The following is a 17,631-nucleotide window of genomic DNA, read 5'->3' on the forward strand; positions in this document are numbered from 1 at the left end:
TGCAGTCTGCCTAGTTTTAATCTTGGATATATTTTCTCCCCATTTTTAAATTATAATTTCCATTAATTTGCAAAACCTTGGTGTTACTTAAATAAGGCACATATTAAATAAATAGTTTAACAGAGGGACTACAACCATTCTAAGAATATGAGTCCCTTAACATGATGAGAAGAGGAGTGTGCTTCAATTCCCCACCACACAAAAAATCAGGGATTTACTTATAGGATGAATATTATTTTTATAGAGAGACTGTCAATTTAAAAATCATAGGCCAGATCCTCAGCTGTTATGAAGCAGCATAGCTCCACTGAAGTTATGGAAATATGGATGCTATGAAAACATATCCACATCCGTCCCTTCACTGAAGAGTTCAAGAGGATCCTGCATGACCGAAAATATGAACAGTGGTTGATAGAAAGAGGCTAGGGCATCTGTGGGTGGGGATAATTCAGCTCATCCCATTGGCAGTCTCATTTACAGGGACTTCTGCAAAGGCAGTGGTTAAACTAAATCTGTCTTCCCTCCCTTTGGGGGAACTTCCCCATGTGTTTTAAGGGGTGTGCTGGTTCAGAGAGATGCAACTTGTACCTTCCTGTGCCTAGAAGGAACGATTTGTCTCAGCGTCTCTAATGAGAGCTCTCTCCAGAATTCCACAGTGTCATCTGTAATGTATTAGAGCATTTGAGATCCTTTCCAATGAAAGATGCTATAAAATATATTATTCTCATAAAATTCACCATTAAATAATAATATAGTGAGAAATCAAACATATCAGCAATGCAGTGAGGACAAGTGGGCTCAAGGAGTGACAGAAAATTGATTGAGGAATTTCAGGGTATTCTGGACCATGGCTGATGACCATGTGTTAATGGCAAAGCCAATGAGACCAGGACTGATTTTCTTCTCATACCAGTTTTACACCTTTGTACCTTCATTGGCATCAATGATTAGTGCCAGTACAAGCTGGACCATTGAAACTAATTCAAATACCCTGCTGATTATCCACAAATTGACAGATTAATTTCCACTGTATACTCTGGAATGCAGTTGACTTGCGCCCCCTTTCCAATATTTAAATCTGTGAAATGATTACTACTTGGCAGCTATTTGCTAATGCTGCTAACGGAGCTACTGAAAACAACACTATGATTTGGTTTATAATAGCTCTTTGTCCATTTCAAGTTGTCCTTTGTAATTGATTAAAAGAGCTCAGCTGGTGAAGATTTTTTTTGTCTCCGTACTTAAAACACCGCCACCACTGCTTAGGATCTGGATTTGTGTAGTTCTACATTCCACTGATTTCCACTCATGCAACTCTATCTATGTGTCTGTCATATTTGTAAGATGCCTACCACCTTGGTTTCTAATCATAGTAGTATGCAGCACAACACAGAAGATAAGAAGAACAAATTCTGTCTCTGATTACAAATGCATTGGGCTAGATTCACTGATACATTTTGGGCTGCTTCACACTGCTTTGGTGATGCAAATAGTCTAGAATACTTCAATTAATATTGTCCATTGACTGAAGTTGCATAGATCTCGCTAAGGGGAGGATTTGGCCCAGTATCTTGTAATTGTTAAGATGAGGTAACTGCTATTTAATAGCATAATTCTCTTATCACTGAAAATGGTTTATTGTTATACATCAGCACTGAATTCCCAGTACAGCCATTGAATATATAATTATGAGGTCTTACAGTAATTAGAAAGAATTTGGGATTCTCAGTACTTAGAAGATAGGTACTGGGGTATAGTGTAAGGTCAATGGTTCATACCCAGTCCAGGTCAGCAGTGACCAAAGGTTGCAGAGTTACCACTTCATAATTATTTTATGGTTCATGTGAAATAAGATTGTCTCAATATGTTAGCCATGCTTAGTAAACAGATTAATGTAGTACTGCCCATCTCAAAGGCTCTCAAATCACTTTACAGATATAAGAACATTATATACAAACAATGTATATAATGTACCTTGTATAGTACCTTCATTTGATTTAGGAATAACCCAACGGACATCAGAACACCAGAATCTCATTGGCCTTTCTGACATGCCTCACACAATCCCAGAGCAAGGTTTATCAAAATTCAACCATCAATTAAATTGAAGGAAAGCCATTAAACATTTTCCAAAAACAAGCCCTTATCAAACTATCATTGCTGTTAATTGTCATGCAGTCCATGATATGATGGCTCCCACTTCCAATTAATCAGAGCTAGTAGTGCAATTAATTGATAGCAAATGAAGTTATCAAAAACATTTTTTAATTTTCACTGATGTATGGATGTTGCTTTCACAGGGCCTGTTTCTCCTGGCACTTGCACTGCTGTAAATCACGAGTAACAGTTCTGAAGTCAATAGAGCTAGACTGGCCTACAACAGGGATAAGTGAGAGAGGAACCAGGACCAGAAAGTACAACAGAGCTGCACACAATCATAAAAAATTCACACTAACTTCAAACATTGCCTTAGGATAAATAGTCCTTACTCTCCTTAGTTACTGTGCGTGCTAAATAACTCTCAGTTAAGAGCTTTTAGTTCATGTCCAATCTCAGCTATATAAAAATGATATGAGAACTATGGCCATCAAAAGCACAGCACTTCATATATTTGGGCACATTAACTTAGCAAAACTGTTCACATTTAAGGGGGAAACCACCCTCTTGTTTCATTGATTTTCCTTACGGAGGCACATTTGCCTGATGCTCAGTGCCAAATCTGACCGTCTCTACTTTGCCTCTTGAATAAACATATATTGAACTAGAAATTGTTGAGTTGTTCACTGTGACTAAGTTATCTGATAAACGTAATCCCTTATTTCAGTTCCTGTATTGTCCATGAATACTGATTTCTGCAGCCATAATTGTTAGGTATACACCAAATAGTCAGGATGAACAATGTTCATCTAATTGTCTTTCACAAACTGTTTGCATATTTGCTGTGCACTGTTGATTATTTGTTAGGTGTGATTGGGCACCGAAGTCACATGATATTGTTTTTGTTCTATGGTTTGATGACATAATTGTGAATAATAAATAATAAATTACAGCTGGGCAAAAATATTTGGCCAAAATTTTTTTTGGCAAAAGATGCAAATTTGGATTGACTAAAACATTTCAAGAATTTGTGTACATTTCACTGAATTGTTGGTCAAAATGTTTAAAAAATGTTTAGTTTTTTCATTTTCTAATGAAACATTTCCATTTTTTTATTCAAAATAATTTTTCATTTAATTTAAAACAAAAATTAAAAAACACTTAAAACTGACAAAACATTTCATGTGACCTGAAATGAATTTTTTTTCTTTTCAATTTGCTGAAAAATTTGGTTTTGGATTAACCAGAACTCTCTCTCCCCCGCTTTCCTCCGAACTGTCAGCCAAAAAATCCATTACACTGCTCTACAGCCAAAATGCTTCTGAAATAAATGTAGTCAAACTTTACTAATTCTGGGTCACTGAGAACGAAAATTATGCTTAAAATTGTTGATTGGCTCTATCTAGCTGTTGGGCTCCGGACTACAGCAGTGGAATCTCCTGGCAGGTGACGTTAGGGTTTCCATGTTCCGTGACCGTCAAAAGGATCTTGTCCCATTCTTCTTCATGGAAGGTGATCTTGTAGCCTGCAACAACATCGATGGTGTGATGGCAGCCCTCAACATCGTTCACGATCCAGATGAGTGGAGACTGTTCATTGATTCATCGAAGACGAGTCTTAAAGCTGTTTTGCTGCACAATGGCAATTTTTTTCCATCAATTCCAGTTGGTCATGCAGTCCATATGAAGGAAACCTATGACAACATGAAACAACTTTTGAGGTGCATAAACTATGACCAACATCAGTGGCAGCTTTGTGGCGATTTGAAGGTTGTTGCTCTCTTGCTTGGTCTGCAGACTGGATACACAAAGTACTGCTGTTTTCTCTGCGAATGGGATAGTCGTGCAAGAGATTCCCACTACATCAAGAAAGATTGGCCACTCCGACAGTCATTGGAGCCTGGGAGAAAAAGTGTTCAGCATCCACCACTTGTTGAATCAAGGAAGATTTTGTTACCACCCTTACACATCAAGCTGGGTCTGATGAAGAACTTTGTCAAGGCCATTGACAAAACACAAGCAGCTTTCAAGTACCTCCGTGGAAAATTTCCAAGGTTAAGTGAAGCTAAGATAAAGGAAGGTGTCTTTGTTGGTCCTCAGATTCGTGAACTTCTTCGAGATGATGCATTTGATCATGTACTGCGGGGCAAGGAAAAGACGGCATGGAAAGCCTTCCAGTTAGTGGCAATAAATTTTCTCGGAAACAACAAGGCAGACAACTACAGGTTGTTGGTGGAAAACCTCCTCAAGGCATATAAAAGCCTTGGTTGCAACATGTCACTAAAGATACATTTTTTGCACTCTCATCTAGATTTTTTTCCACCGAACTGCGGAGCAGTGAGCGACGAGCACGGCGAGCGATTTCACCAGGACATTGCAACAATGGAGAAACGCTATCAGGGCAAATGGAGCCCATCAATGCTTGCAGACTATTGCTGGACAGTGACAAGAGATGCTCCATTTAATGAATACAAGAGGCAAGCCAAGAAGCGCCGAGTAGACACTGAATAGGACTAAACTATGTACATAATAGTTTTTTGCCTTTTGTTTCATAATAAATTTTATTTATATAACCCTTTTGCTGATTTTTAAAGTGTTACATAAACAGGACAGGTGAAATATTATCATGTAAAGCAACCATAAACACATGAAAAGACCTAGGTTTACAATTTATGATTAAAACTCTACTATCTACACAATATACATAGACATAAAATGTAACAACTTAAATATCTTAGAAACAGAAGCCAATCAGTTGTTTTAATTGTCATATTTGAATTCAACACATCAAAATACATAATAAATAGCACATTTTATCTCTGAAGCAGACGACTTCTCAAAAATTGTAGACCAGTGTATTCACCCAGCTGTATAACCAATACTTTGATTGTGTCTGAGGTAACCCTCACTTGCATGAACAGCCATTCTGAAAGCATATATGTGTAGAAAAAATGAATGAATGCACACAAGTAGCAACTAGGTGAAGTAAACAGCTGTTGTGAATTTGAATGAACATGCAGAAACCCTGATTTTGCAGTACTCAACAAGTCCTGCATTATGCAGAATTATCTAGACCCAGCCCTTGGATCCATTTCTCCCTGGCTGTGTTCTCCTGTGGCTTTAAGATCATGCAGAAAGATTTACTTACAATTATGCTTCACTGTCAGAGTCCCAAAGACCCTTTGACACCTCTTACCCAACCCCTCCAGGCATGGCTGGCACTTCTAAGACAACCAGCTGTCTTCTTCTTGGCTGTCTGGTTGACCCTTCTTGGCTAGGTGGATTGACTGGCTGTGGATGACAATCTGTCGCTCTCTCGATTGGCAGTGGCAGTCAAACTTTCTGACAGACTCTCTCTCTGCCTTGTACTACTGAGATGATGAATGGGATTTCTCCCTCCCTCTGTGCTGTCTATGGATCACTGATAGGATTTGTCTCTGTCTCTGTGCAGATTTGGGCTGTGTCAGGCTTTATCTCACCTTGATTGGCTGTGGGGTAGACTAGCAGATGGATAAGCTTCATGTTCATGAAAGGAGCAGCATTTCTAGCCATCTGCAGTCTGGTCACCTCACTCCCCATCTTAGTAGCACTGCTTTAGGCTGGCTATGATCCATCTGTCTGCTCCCCTCCTCTCTCCACGTCTTGGGTCACTGAAAACTTTGGCCTCTGTGTTTCCTGGCTGTGACAAAGTGCCAAATACTTTAATTTTTAAAGAACTTTTAAACACAGCTCATGCTCTAGTCTCTTGCTGCTCAGCCTGACACATTTGCTTTTGTACTGCCTTGCCTGTGGCTTTAATTATTTCCACCTCAAATTTGTGCCAACCTGGCTCAAGCTTCCTAAGGTGGAAAAGTGGCTGTAAGAGGCCTAGACTCTGATCTCAGTTACACAATTATCTGGATGTAAGGTAATTACCTTCAGTGGAGTTAATTCAGATTTACATTAGTGGAAATGAGATAATTATTTGGCCCATTTCATCCAGCTGTTTGAGGAAAGAAGTTTCTCATATCCAGCTCCTCCAATATTAGTACCAATCTCCTCACCTCTCCCCTCTGGATTTTTCTTAAAGCACATGTTCCTGGAAATGAGTACCTTTTCCTCTCTTAGCCATCCGTACTTCTGTGGAGTTGAGCCCTATGTGGGTAAGGCATTAAACTGTCACTTAGAAGAACTGGGTTCAGTTTCCTGCCACAGATTTCCCTGTGATGTGGGGCAAGTCATTTAATCTCTTTGTGCCTCAATTCCCTATCTGTAAAATTGGAGCAATAATAATTCCTTTCCTTGCCATGTCTAGCTAGACTGTAAGTTCTTCAGGGCAACACCAGTTTCTTGCTATGTGTTTGTACAGCACCTAGCATAATAGGGCTTGGAACTCGGATGGGCCTTCTTTGCCCCTTTTTGACCTGAGAAGCTAGTCAAAGTTTAGGACCCTGGGGAATGTTTCAGTTAGGACAAATGCTTGTGAGGCATTTGTCAGGTATTGCAGGTCTCAAAGCCAGGCCCATGGGCTTGCCAAGCAGAGAGCCTTACATTCTGTCTCACTGTACTACCAGGTCAGATGAGGGAACTGTGTCTAATAATCTGCCACCAGAGGCTGCACATGCTGACTCAGCAGGGTCAGGTGATTAGCAGCAGACTGCTGATTGGACACCATCAAGTATAAAACTTCCTGTTCTTGCCCTACCTCTTGTCTGAGCAACTAGTTGCTAGGCCTATTGTTGCCTAGACACCTGAAATCAAGTCGTTGCCTCCTCACCTGGTTCCTGCTCCTTGATCCTTCTCCCTGCTACCTTGCCTTGTTCCTTGTTCCTGTTACCATACTTCATCGCTGCTCCTGCTTCCATACCCATATCCTGCTGCTGACTCCATCTTTGACCCTTGGTGTAACTTCTGACTCTGACTTAATCCTGAGTGTGGTTTCTGACTTTGTCTTGGACCCTTGGCATGATTCCTAACTCTGACTTTGGCTGGATGTTTGGTGTGGCTTCTGATCATGCCCTAACTCAACTCCAAGCTCTAACCATTAAGTCAGACCACCTTGTTATGGGCCCTGACCATTTCCTTCCAATCTTGTTTATTTACTAAGAATGTACAAAGTCCTACTTCACCAAACTCAGAAAGCAAGAACAAAAAGAACAGTTTCTTATCTTATAACCCCAACCCTTTTTAGCCAACACCAGACCCAAACGCCCTCTCTAGCTTTTTCCAGAGTCCACTGTGCTCCCTGACTGGTGCTCTGCTTTTGTGCTTTTTTGCTGCTGCCTCTCTTTCTATTCTTGTCCATTCTCAGCTTCTGTGTGTTTGCTCTTCCTTCACATGCACACCTCCCCAAACAAACTCCTGGGTGGGTTCTCAAATTCCTGGGTGGGTTTGTCTTGGGTGGAGGGCTCCTGATTAACCTGACAGTTTTGTTAATGGAAGGTTGCATTCACATCCGGTCTCAAAGAGGTTTGCGATGAAAGCAGTCAACAGTACCTATCAGCGCAACTAAATTAAAAATAATGTGGATGAAGATTACAAGAGAGTAGCACTGCACCTTTAGTAGGACTACTGATATCGAGGCAGCGGAATTCAAAATAAGACTGTATATTAAGTGATTTTAGTCCAGGTGTATTGATCTCAAAAGGATGACAAAATCGGCAAGCTCTGAAAAGGTTGATATGACTCAGAAGCTGTGTGCATCCGTGCTCTCTTTTCGCACCATCCTCAATGGCAGCCATTTGAAACGTCAGCTTTATGACCAGTTACCATGGTGAGGCTGATGAAATACTGAAGTATTTCTCTCTCCTTAGAACAGGTAAAGTCTACCATATGTCAGATCCTACTGTGATGATACTGGTGATAAATATTGATTTTTTTTAATGGTGACATTATATTACTGTTATTATTTATACTGCAGTTGCCCCAAGAGGCCTCAATGAAGTTGGAGCCCCACTGTGTTAGGAGCTATGCAAAAGTGAAGGACAGTGTATGTGTTGCCTCTTCCTCAAGCTGAGCTCTGCTATATTTTTAAAAGGGCTCTGTCCCTTGTTTAATCTTGTTCTGGGAGACACTGAAAATGTTTATAAGAGGAAACCTAATTTTATTAGCATTAATGGGGAAAAAAAGCACAGCATGAATATCTAAGTAGGATAATTAAATAACTAGAAGAGACTCACTGGAGGAAAACACATTGTCCTGATGTCTTCTTAACAGATACAATATTATTCACCATGAGAACTTAATAAACTCCTGATTGAGGTAGTTTGAAATGCAGCTATAATCTCACTGATCCAAGGTTTATGCATGGGGGAGCAGAAAGGCAATTTATTATGGTGGCAGTTTAAGTGGGACAAGGAGGATAGGGCTATTTCTGAAATGAAATGAGCTGCTAGAGCTATATATGTCCTTTTTTATTAATCAGATTGCTCCAGAGTAATATAGAGCATTTTCCCTCACTGAGATGAGGCTTTGTTCCTCTTAACTAGAAAGTTATTTGAAACCAATGGCTATCAAGTCACTTTCATGTCAAGACGTTAATGAACTTGAGACTGATTTATCTGATTTTGCCTGTAACTGAAATGACTGAATTTACTATGTTATTGGTCAAGTGAGCAATTTTATTAATCTGCTGGATTTAGGAAAAGTCCCAGGAACGTTAACTGAATTTTATAAAGCTCACAAAGAAATTTTCATTGAATTTTTTGTAGATTTATTGGTTGGTTTTATGTGGTAGGATTTCATCTGGACCCTGTGATGTAGAGAAAATAGGGAAATTCTGATCTCACTCAGTAAAAATGGTGTAAATCCAGAGTAACTGACTTGAAGTCAACTGTTACTCTGAATTCACATCAGTGTAGTGGAGCTCAAAATCTGGTCCAATAAACTTTAAAAAAATGAAAATAAAGAACTACTTTAATGGATATTAAGAGATCTTTTCAATTGCCTTAATTTCATCAACAAAATAAATGCATGTGCAAGTAAGTACATGCATTATACACAAGTAGGCAATATTGGAGATAGAGTGTCATGTGGTTACAGCATAAGACTGGGAGTTGAGAGACCTGACTTCTAGTTTTACCTCTGCAACTGACTCATGTGATCTTAGGTAAGTCATTTAGTCACTAAGGCCCAGATGCTCAAAGGTATTTTAGGCACCTAATTCCAATTGAAATTAATGGGTGTTAGCTGCAAACTGCCTTTGAGGGTCAGTGTTGAATGCCCACAATTCCTACTAAATACAAAAACTTGGTTACTTAGCTAAGAACACAAGAATGGCCGTACCAGGTCACACCAAAGGTCCGTCTAGCCCAGTATCTACCAACAGTGGCCAATGCCAGGTGCCCCAGAGGGAGTAAACCTAACAGGCAATGATCAAGTGATCTCTCTCCTGCCATCCATCTCCATCCTCTGACAAACAGAGGCTAGGGACACCATTCTTTAGCCATCCTGGCTAATAGTAATAAGCCATTTATGGACTTAAGCCACATGAATTTATCCAGTTCTCTTTTAAACACTGTTATTCCTGCCTCACAATCTCACTCAGGTAAGGAGTTCCACAAAATAGTTGACTGTGTGCTGCGTGAAGTAGAATTCCTTTTATTGTTTTAAATCTCTGTGCTACCAAGGTTCTATATTTCATTTGGTGCCCCTAGGTTTCATGTACTCTATGGGAACATATAAATAACATTTTCCTTATCACTTTTTCACATCACTCAAATTTTAGTATACCTCTATCATATCCCCTATAGTCTTCCCCTTTTCAGGCTGAGAGTCTCACTCTTTATATCTTTCCTCATATGGACTCCAAACTTCTAATCATTTAGTTAGCCCTTTTCTAACCTTTTCTGTGCTAGAATCTCTTTTGAGGTGAGGAAACCACATCTTGTCACCACAGATTTCGCAGATGTGGGAGTACCATGGATTTATATAAGGCAATATATATTCTCAGTCTTATTCTCTAATCCCTTTAATGATTCCTCAACATCCTGTTTGCTTTCTTTTTTGACCTCGCACCTGCACAACCGTGGACATTTCAGAGACTATCCACGATGCACTCAAGTCTATTCCTGACTCATTGGTAGCTTAACTTGCCCCCATCGATATTGTATGTTAGTTGGGGTTATTTTTCATGTGCATTACTTCATTATCCACATTAAAATTTCATTGCCATTTGTTGCCAATCACTTTAGTTTTGTGAGATCGTTTTGAAAGTTCTGTCCCAATCTGCTTGTTCTTAAACTTCTTGAGTTTTAGTATTCATCGTGGCAAATTTGCACCCTCATGTTCACCCATTTTTCAGTCATTTATGAATAAATTTGACATAGAATTGGTCCAGGGACTGACCCGGGAAACACCACTAGTTACCCTCTCCATTCCTGAGGAACTTTCCATTAACTCCTACCTTTGTTCCCTGTCTTTTTAACAGTTTCATCCATTGAAAGGACCTTCCTTTCATATCCCATACAGCTTAATTTACATAAGAGCCTATGGTGATGGACTTGTCAAAGGCTTTCTGGAAATCTAAGTACACTATGTCCCACTGGATCCCCCTTGTCCACATGTTTGTTGATTCCCTTCAAAGAACTCTAATAGATTAGGAAGACATGATTTCCCTTTACAGAAACCATGTTGACTATGCTCAACTCAGTTTATGTTTTTCTATGTGTCTGACAACTTTATTCTTAACTTGTTTCACTAATTTCCCCAGTACCGATGTTAGACTTACCGGCTCTGTAATTGCCATCATTACCTCTAAGCTCTTTTTAAATATTGGCGTTACATTAGCTAATTCAGTCAGATTGCTTGTCAGCCAATCCACTTCATAATAGGACACGGTATACTAAAAACCACTTAGATAAGTTCCGCAACTTCACATTGAATTCTTCAGAACTCTTGGGTGAATGCCATCGGGTCCGGTGACTTGTTAATGTTGAGTTTATCAATTAATTCCAAAACCTCCTCTAGTGACACTTCAATCTGTGACAGTTTCCTCAATTTGTCACCTACACAAGCCAGCATCAGGTTTCGGGAACCTTCCCTAGGATTTCACTTTAGTCACTGTACCTTTAAACTTTTGTTTAACTAACCCCCTCATTTTTGTATAGTTTCCCCTTTTGAAATTAAATGCCACAGTGTTGGGCTGTTGAGATGGTCTTCCCACCACAGGGATGTTGAATGCTATTGTATTATGGTCACTATTTCCAAGCGGTTCTTACCTCTTGGACCAGCTCCTGCGCTCCACTCAGGATTAATTGGACATAGAACAATTAATAACTATGGAAACCACAGCTGGACAATTTGTATCAAACTTTTTGCCATATAGCAATCTATGCTTTGACAAAGCCTGATAAAGTTACTAAGTAAAAACTGGGAATCATCATGAGCAACTCCCCTTGCATGGGGAGGAGTGGAGTGTGGTTTAAACTAGAGGTAGATTCCACAGTAAAATGTAGCATTTATTGTTACTGATATGTGCATGGATAATGTTGTAATTCTGCTAGGTTGCCAGGGGCGGCTCCAGGCCCCAGCACGCCAAACGCATGCTTGGGGCGGCATGCCGCAGGGGACGCTCTGCCGGTCTCCGATGGACCTCCTGCAGGCATGCCTGCGGAGGGTCCGCTGGTCCTGCGACTCCGGTGGACCTGCGGACCACAGGACCGGCAGACCCTCCACAGGCACGCCTGCGGGAGGTCCACCGGAGCTGCCTGCCGTCCTCCCGGCGACCGGCAGAGCGCCCTCCGTGGCATGCTGCCTTGCTTAGGGCGGCGAAATGTCTAGAGCCGCCCCTGGCAGCACCGTCTGTGATACCTACTTGTTACATTGGTAGTTGCTGTGCTTTGGAGACTCCTGCACACAAATCACTGCCACCATGTGTCATTAGCAGTAAGTGCTGCAGCAGGCAGGCAGTATTATAGGGAAGAGATCTGTAGTAACCATGGTGAGTAGCCAGTGTTGCATAGAAAGGCTCTAGAGTCTGAGGCTACATCTACACTACGGGATAATTTCGAATTAGCTAAAACCAGTTTTATTAAACAGATATTATAACGTCAATTGTGCGCGTCCACACTAGGCACATTAATTCGACGGTGTGCGTCCATGGTCCGATGCTAGCGTCGATTTCTGGAGCGGTGCACTGTGGGTAGCTATTCCGTAGCTATCCCATAGTTCCCTCAGTCTCCCCTTCCCCTTGGAATTCCGGGTTGAGAGCCCAGTGCCTGATGGGGCAAAAATCATTGTCGTGGGTGGTTCTGGGTACAGCCTCACCCCTCCCTTTGTGAAGGCAGCAGACAACCCTTTGGCGCCTTTTTCGCGGAGTGCATTGAGCAAACGCCATAGCACAGCAATCATGGACCCTGAGATCACAAACGGTATCCTGACCGTTGTCAACACCTCGCGTACTCTCGTGCTGACTATACTGAACAATGAACTGCAAAGGCAGGAGGAGAGGAGGAGGCAGCTATTGCTGAGCGGCGAGGACAGCGATGACGAGATGGAGGCAGAATTCTCCATAACCGCTGGCCCCAGCGTTTTGGAGCTACTGCTATTAACGGGGCATCTACTACCCATTGAATGCCGAATTTGGGCACGGGAAACAAGCACAGACTGGTGGGACCGCATTGTTTTGACGGTGTGGGACGATTCGCAGTGGCTGCGAAACTTTCGCATGCGTAAGAGCACTTTCTTAGAACTTTGTGACATGCTTTCCCCTGCCCTGAAACGCCGTAATACAAACATGAGAGCAGCCCTCACAGTGGAGAAGCGAGTGGCAATAGCCCTCTGGAAGCTTGCAACGCCAGACAGCTACCGGTCAGTCGGAAATCAATTTGGAGTGGGCAAATCTACTGTGGGGGCTGCAGTGATGCAAGTAGCAAAAGCAATCGTTAAGCTGCTGCTACGAAAGGTTGTGACTCTGGGAAACGTGCAGGTGATAGTGGATGGCTTTGCTGCAATGGGTTTTCCGAACTGTGGTGGGGCCATAGATGGAACCCATATCCCTATCTTGGCCCCAGAACACCAGGGCACCCAGTACGTGAACCGCAAGGGGTACTTTTCAATGGTGCTGCAAGCACTGGTGGACCACAAGGGACGTTTCACCCACATCCACGTGGGATGGCCAGGAAGGGTTCATGACGCTCGCGTCTTCAGGAGCACTAGTCTGTTTAAACGGCTGCAGCAAGGGAATTACTTCCCAGACCAGAAAATAACCGTTGGGAATGTTCAAATGCCTATAGTTATCCTGGGGGACCCAGCCTACCCCTTGATGCCATGGCTCATGAAGCCATACACTGGCAGCCTGGACAGTGGTCAGGAGCTGTTCAACTACAGGCTGAGCAAGTGCAGGATGGTGGTAGAATGTGCATTTGGCCGTTTAAAGGGTCGCTGGCGATCATTACTTACTCGCTCAGACCTCAGCCAAACCAATGTCCCGCTTGCTATTGCTGCTTGCTGTGTGCTCCACAATCTTTGTGAGACTAAGGGGGAGACATTTATGGCTGGGGGGGAGGCTGAGGCAAATCACCTGGCCGCTGAGTACGAGCAGCCAGAGACCAGGGCGATTAGAAGAGCACACCTGGAAGCGGTGCGCATCAGAGAAGCCTTGAAAACGAGTTTCAGCACGGGCCAGGGTACGTTGTGACTGCTGTGTTTGCTTCCCCTTGGTGAACCCTCCCCCCTTGATTGACTCATTCCCTGTAAGCAACCCACCCTTCCCCTTTACTTACAGCTTGCTGAAGGAAATAAAGTCAGTATCGTTTAAAAATCATGTATTCTTTATTAAAAGTCATTCAGTATTGTTTAAAAATCATGTATTCTTTCTTAAAAGTCATTCCCTGTAAGCAACCCACCCTCCCCCTTTGGATGTATTCTTTATTAAAAAGTAATTATAAAAAGAGGCAGAGAATTATCAAGGTATCCCTGCCTGCTGTGCTTTGGGAGAGGGATAGGAGGGAAGGAAAAGGCCATTAAGCTCATTTCAACGTAATGACAGCCTTTTGCTTGGACTGTCCAGGGGGGTGGAGTGGGCGGGTGCAGAAAGCCTTCCCCCACGCGTTCTTACACGTCTGGGTGAGGGAGATATGGAACGTGGGGAGCTTTGAGGGTGGTTAAACATGGGCTGCAGTGGCACTCTGTAAGCCCGCTGCTCTTCCTGAAGATCCACCATGCGTTGGAGGATATCAGTTTGAGCACGCAGCAGCTGCAGCGTGGCATCGCGCCACCGCTGATCTTCCTGCCTACACCTCTCATCTCGAGCGTCTCTCCTATCCTCCCGTTCACTGGCATCTTTCCTGTACTTTGCTAGCACATCCTTCCACTCATTCTGATGAGCTCTGTCATTGCGTGTTACTTCCATGATTTCTGAGAACATTTCATCTCGTGTTCTCTTCCTCCTCCGCCTTATCTGAGCTAGCCTTCGGGATGGCGTAGGGAGGCCGGACAACTGTGCAGCTGCATGGGGGAGGGAAAACAGGGAGAGAAGTATGTAAAAAGATACATTTTACAGAACAATGCTTGTACTCTTTCACAGTGAATAACACTATCCACCTTACATAGCACATGTGATTTCACTACAAGGTCGCATTTTGCATCGTTTAATATTGAGTGCCTGTGGCTCTGGTGTTGCAGATCTCACAGACGCAGGTCCAGGCATCCAAATTAAGCTTCCATGCGGCCATGGTAAGGCTTTCTGTTTGACTTCTCCAGCGTTCATATACACAGTGATCTATGATGCCTTGTTCCTGTTAAGAGGAACCAGCAAACCCCAAACCCCCCTCTTTCCCCTCCTCCCCCACCACATGGCTGCTATCATGTAAGATCACTGGTAATGATCGTGGCTGGTACCTGGGAAGATTCCTGCTCGCCAAACGCTGAGAAATTCAGCGCTATCATTCCTCCCCTCCCCCCGCTTTGCTACGAGCAAGGAAGGATTAAGCGGCTGCCCAGTAGGAAAATCGCAATGTCTGCCCCCTAATTAAAGTCCTGAATTTCAACCAGGTTACAATGAATGATATAACTCTCCTGAGAATACCACCGCAGGATGCAGAACGTATGTTTCTGGAATGCCAGCGGTCACCTGGGCCATACGCGGCTGTGCTTTGTGAAGCTATGATTCCGAATTACTTGCTACATGCATGGCGTGGAAAAGTGTCATACAATGGGGGACCAAATAGGGCTGCCTTGCCCAGAAATGTTCTGCAAAAGCTTTTTGAGTACCTCCAAGAGCGATTCATAGATATTTACAAAGGTACACTCACCAGAGGTCGCTTCCATGGCTTCACTGTCTGGGCTTGTGGCTTGGGAGGGCTGGGACGGTAATTCTGGGGTCACAAAAAGCTCCTGGCTGTTGGGGCTAACGGAGTGCTGTGTGCTCTCAGCAAGCTCTTCCTCCTCTTCCTCTTCCTCCTCATCTTCCCCCTCCGCAGAATCCTCAGCCACGGTTGATATTACAACCCCGACCTCTGAATCCACGGCCAGGGGTGGGGTACTGGTTGCGCAGCCCCCTAAAATTGCATGCAGCTCAGCATAGAAGCGGCATGTTTTCGGCCCTGACCCAGACCTTCCGTTTGCTTCTCTGGTTTTCTGGTATGTCTGTCTGAGCTCCTTAACTTTTACTCTGCACTGCACTGAGTCCCTGCTGTGGCCTTTTCCCGTCATAGACTTTGAAATTCTTTCAAATATTTTTTCATTTCGTCTTTTCGAACGGAGTTCTGTTAGCACTGAATCCTCTCCCCATATAGCGATCAGATCCAGTACCTCTTGTGTGGTCCACGCTGGTGCTCTTTTTCGATTCTCAGGAGACTGCATTGTTACCTGTGCTGATGAGCTCTGCGCGGTCACCTGTGCTGATCAGAGCTCCACGCTGGCCAAACAGGAAATTGAATTCAAAAGTTCACGGGGTGGGGGCTTTTCCTGTTTACTTGGCCAGTGCCTCTTGAGTTCTGATTGCTGTCCAGAGCGGTCAGTGGTGCACTGTGGGATACCTCCCGGAGGCCAATAACGTCGAATTCCGTCCACACGAACACTATTCCGATTTAATAATATCGATTTTAGGGTTACTCCTCTCACTGGGGAGGAGTACAGAAATCGATTTAAAGAGCACTGTAGTGTGGTCGGGTGCAGCGTTAAATCGATTTAACACTGTTAAAATCGATTCAACGGCGTAGTGTGGAGCAGGCCTGAGAGCTGTCTATCTCAATGCAGCTTGCACTTCCAAGCCCCTTAGAGCCACACTGAGCTGGCAGTAGTCAGACCTGCAAAGAGGATTCACCCCCTCTGTATCCCTGTGCTGGAGCTTGCAATAGCAATAATACATCTGCTATGCACGATGTGGAATAAGTGATTGTTCACAGAGCAACTACTAGTGTCTCTCAAATGAGCTGGTGGCTCATAGCTCTAAGTCAGCCAAAATGCTGCCTAAATCTGAATGGCGGGAGGATGAAAATTCCTAGACTGAGTTTTCCATGCTTCCTAAAGTGGAGGTTGCATTATTGGTGGACAAGATCGAGGTGGGGGGCATTTATCAAATGTCAAATCAGTCTTTAGAAAATGCAGCTCACTAGCTGGAGGAAATGAAGACATTCTCAGTGGGGCTTTTCAACCATATTCATGTAATAAGAACGGAGGGTTCCACAGATTCCTAACTTTCCTACAGATTACCTGGGGTATTGGTGGGGGGAGGAAAATGGACATGCAGTCCAGTCTCACTCCTAGCCTATCCTCTCCTCATGTGTGGATCCCCAACCCCACATACGGATTTTTGTGAGGTCCAGAGCAGCAAGGAAAGTGCAACCGTGTAGGCTGATGCCTGAATCTCCATTCACAGAAAGGACCCTTCATGTCTATGATATGGCCCTTTGTTAATGCTAGTGTGTATATTAGCTCTGAAAATGGGGACAGAGCAATGGGGGGTGAGAATGCAAAGGTAAGTACAAAGAAGGCCACATACGTTATTCTTCAAGTGACCAAACATTGTATTGTCTTCACATTTGTTCTCCCACCTCAACCTTTCCCTGCATTGTCATCTCCTGTTGGGGTTGTTTAATTTATACTGCAAACTCTTTAGGGCAGAGACTCCATCCTTACCCACTTTTCCAAAGATGCATGCACGTCTATAGTGCTATATAAGGAATACATTCATAAATAATTAAGAAGCAGGGGAAGCCATAGGTGCTGGAACTAGGGGTGCTGGGGGTGCTGCAGTGCCCCCTATCTTGAAGTGATTTCCACCATATCCAGGGTTTAAAGTTTGGTTCAATGGCTCTGTGGCGGGGCGAAGACTCACTGGCATGGCACCTCTTGCTGGTTGTCTTGGGAATTAGCTCTCCAGCTCCAGAGTGCCCTCTGCCGGCTGATGTCTCACTTCCTGGACCCTGATGCCTTTGCCCAGGGGTTCTGTCCACCGCAGCAACCCACAATCTGGGTATCCCCACCCAGGGGAACACCCAACCCCATATCCTCACCTTCTCTCAGTGGCTACTGCCAGTCTCCATTTAGCCCCTGCACACTGGGGCAGATGGCAGTCTGTTAACCACTCGTCATCGGCAAGGGGGGTTGGACC

General features: G+C 43.4%; 1 protein-coding gene across 1 annotated transcript; it reads right to left on the reverse strand.

Annotated features, from left to right (window-relative positions):
• Positions 1-2,294: 2,294 nt before the first annotated feature.
• On the reverse strand, positions 2,295-15,912 carry LOC142046781 (uncharacterized). Its single transcript, XM_075065638.1, has 3 exons — positions 15,329-15,912; positions 14,241-14,522; positions 2,295-2,374 (listed from the first exon to the last, which is right to left on the reverse strand). Exons 1-3 carry the CDS (start codon positions 15,876-15,878, stop codon positions 2,295-2,297), a joined length of 912 nt encoding a protein of 303 aa, XP_074921739.1. The 5' UTR covers positions 15,879-15,912.
• Between the last annotated feature and the right edge of the window lie 1,719 nt (positions 15,913-17,631).

This window comes from Chelonoidis abingdonii, chromosome 1 (genome assembly GCF_003597395.2).
Source record: "Chelonoidis abingdonii isolate Lonesome George chromosome 1, CheloAbing_2.0, whole genome shotgun sequence".
In the NCBI taxonomy this organism is placed as follows: Eukaryota; Metazoa; Chordata; order Testudines; family Testudinidae; genus Chelonoidis; species Chelonoidis abingdonii.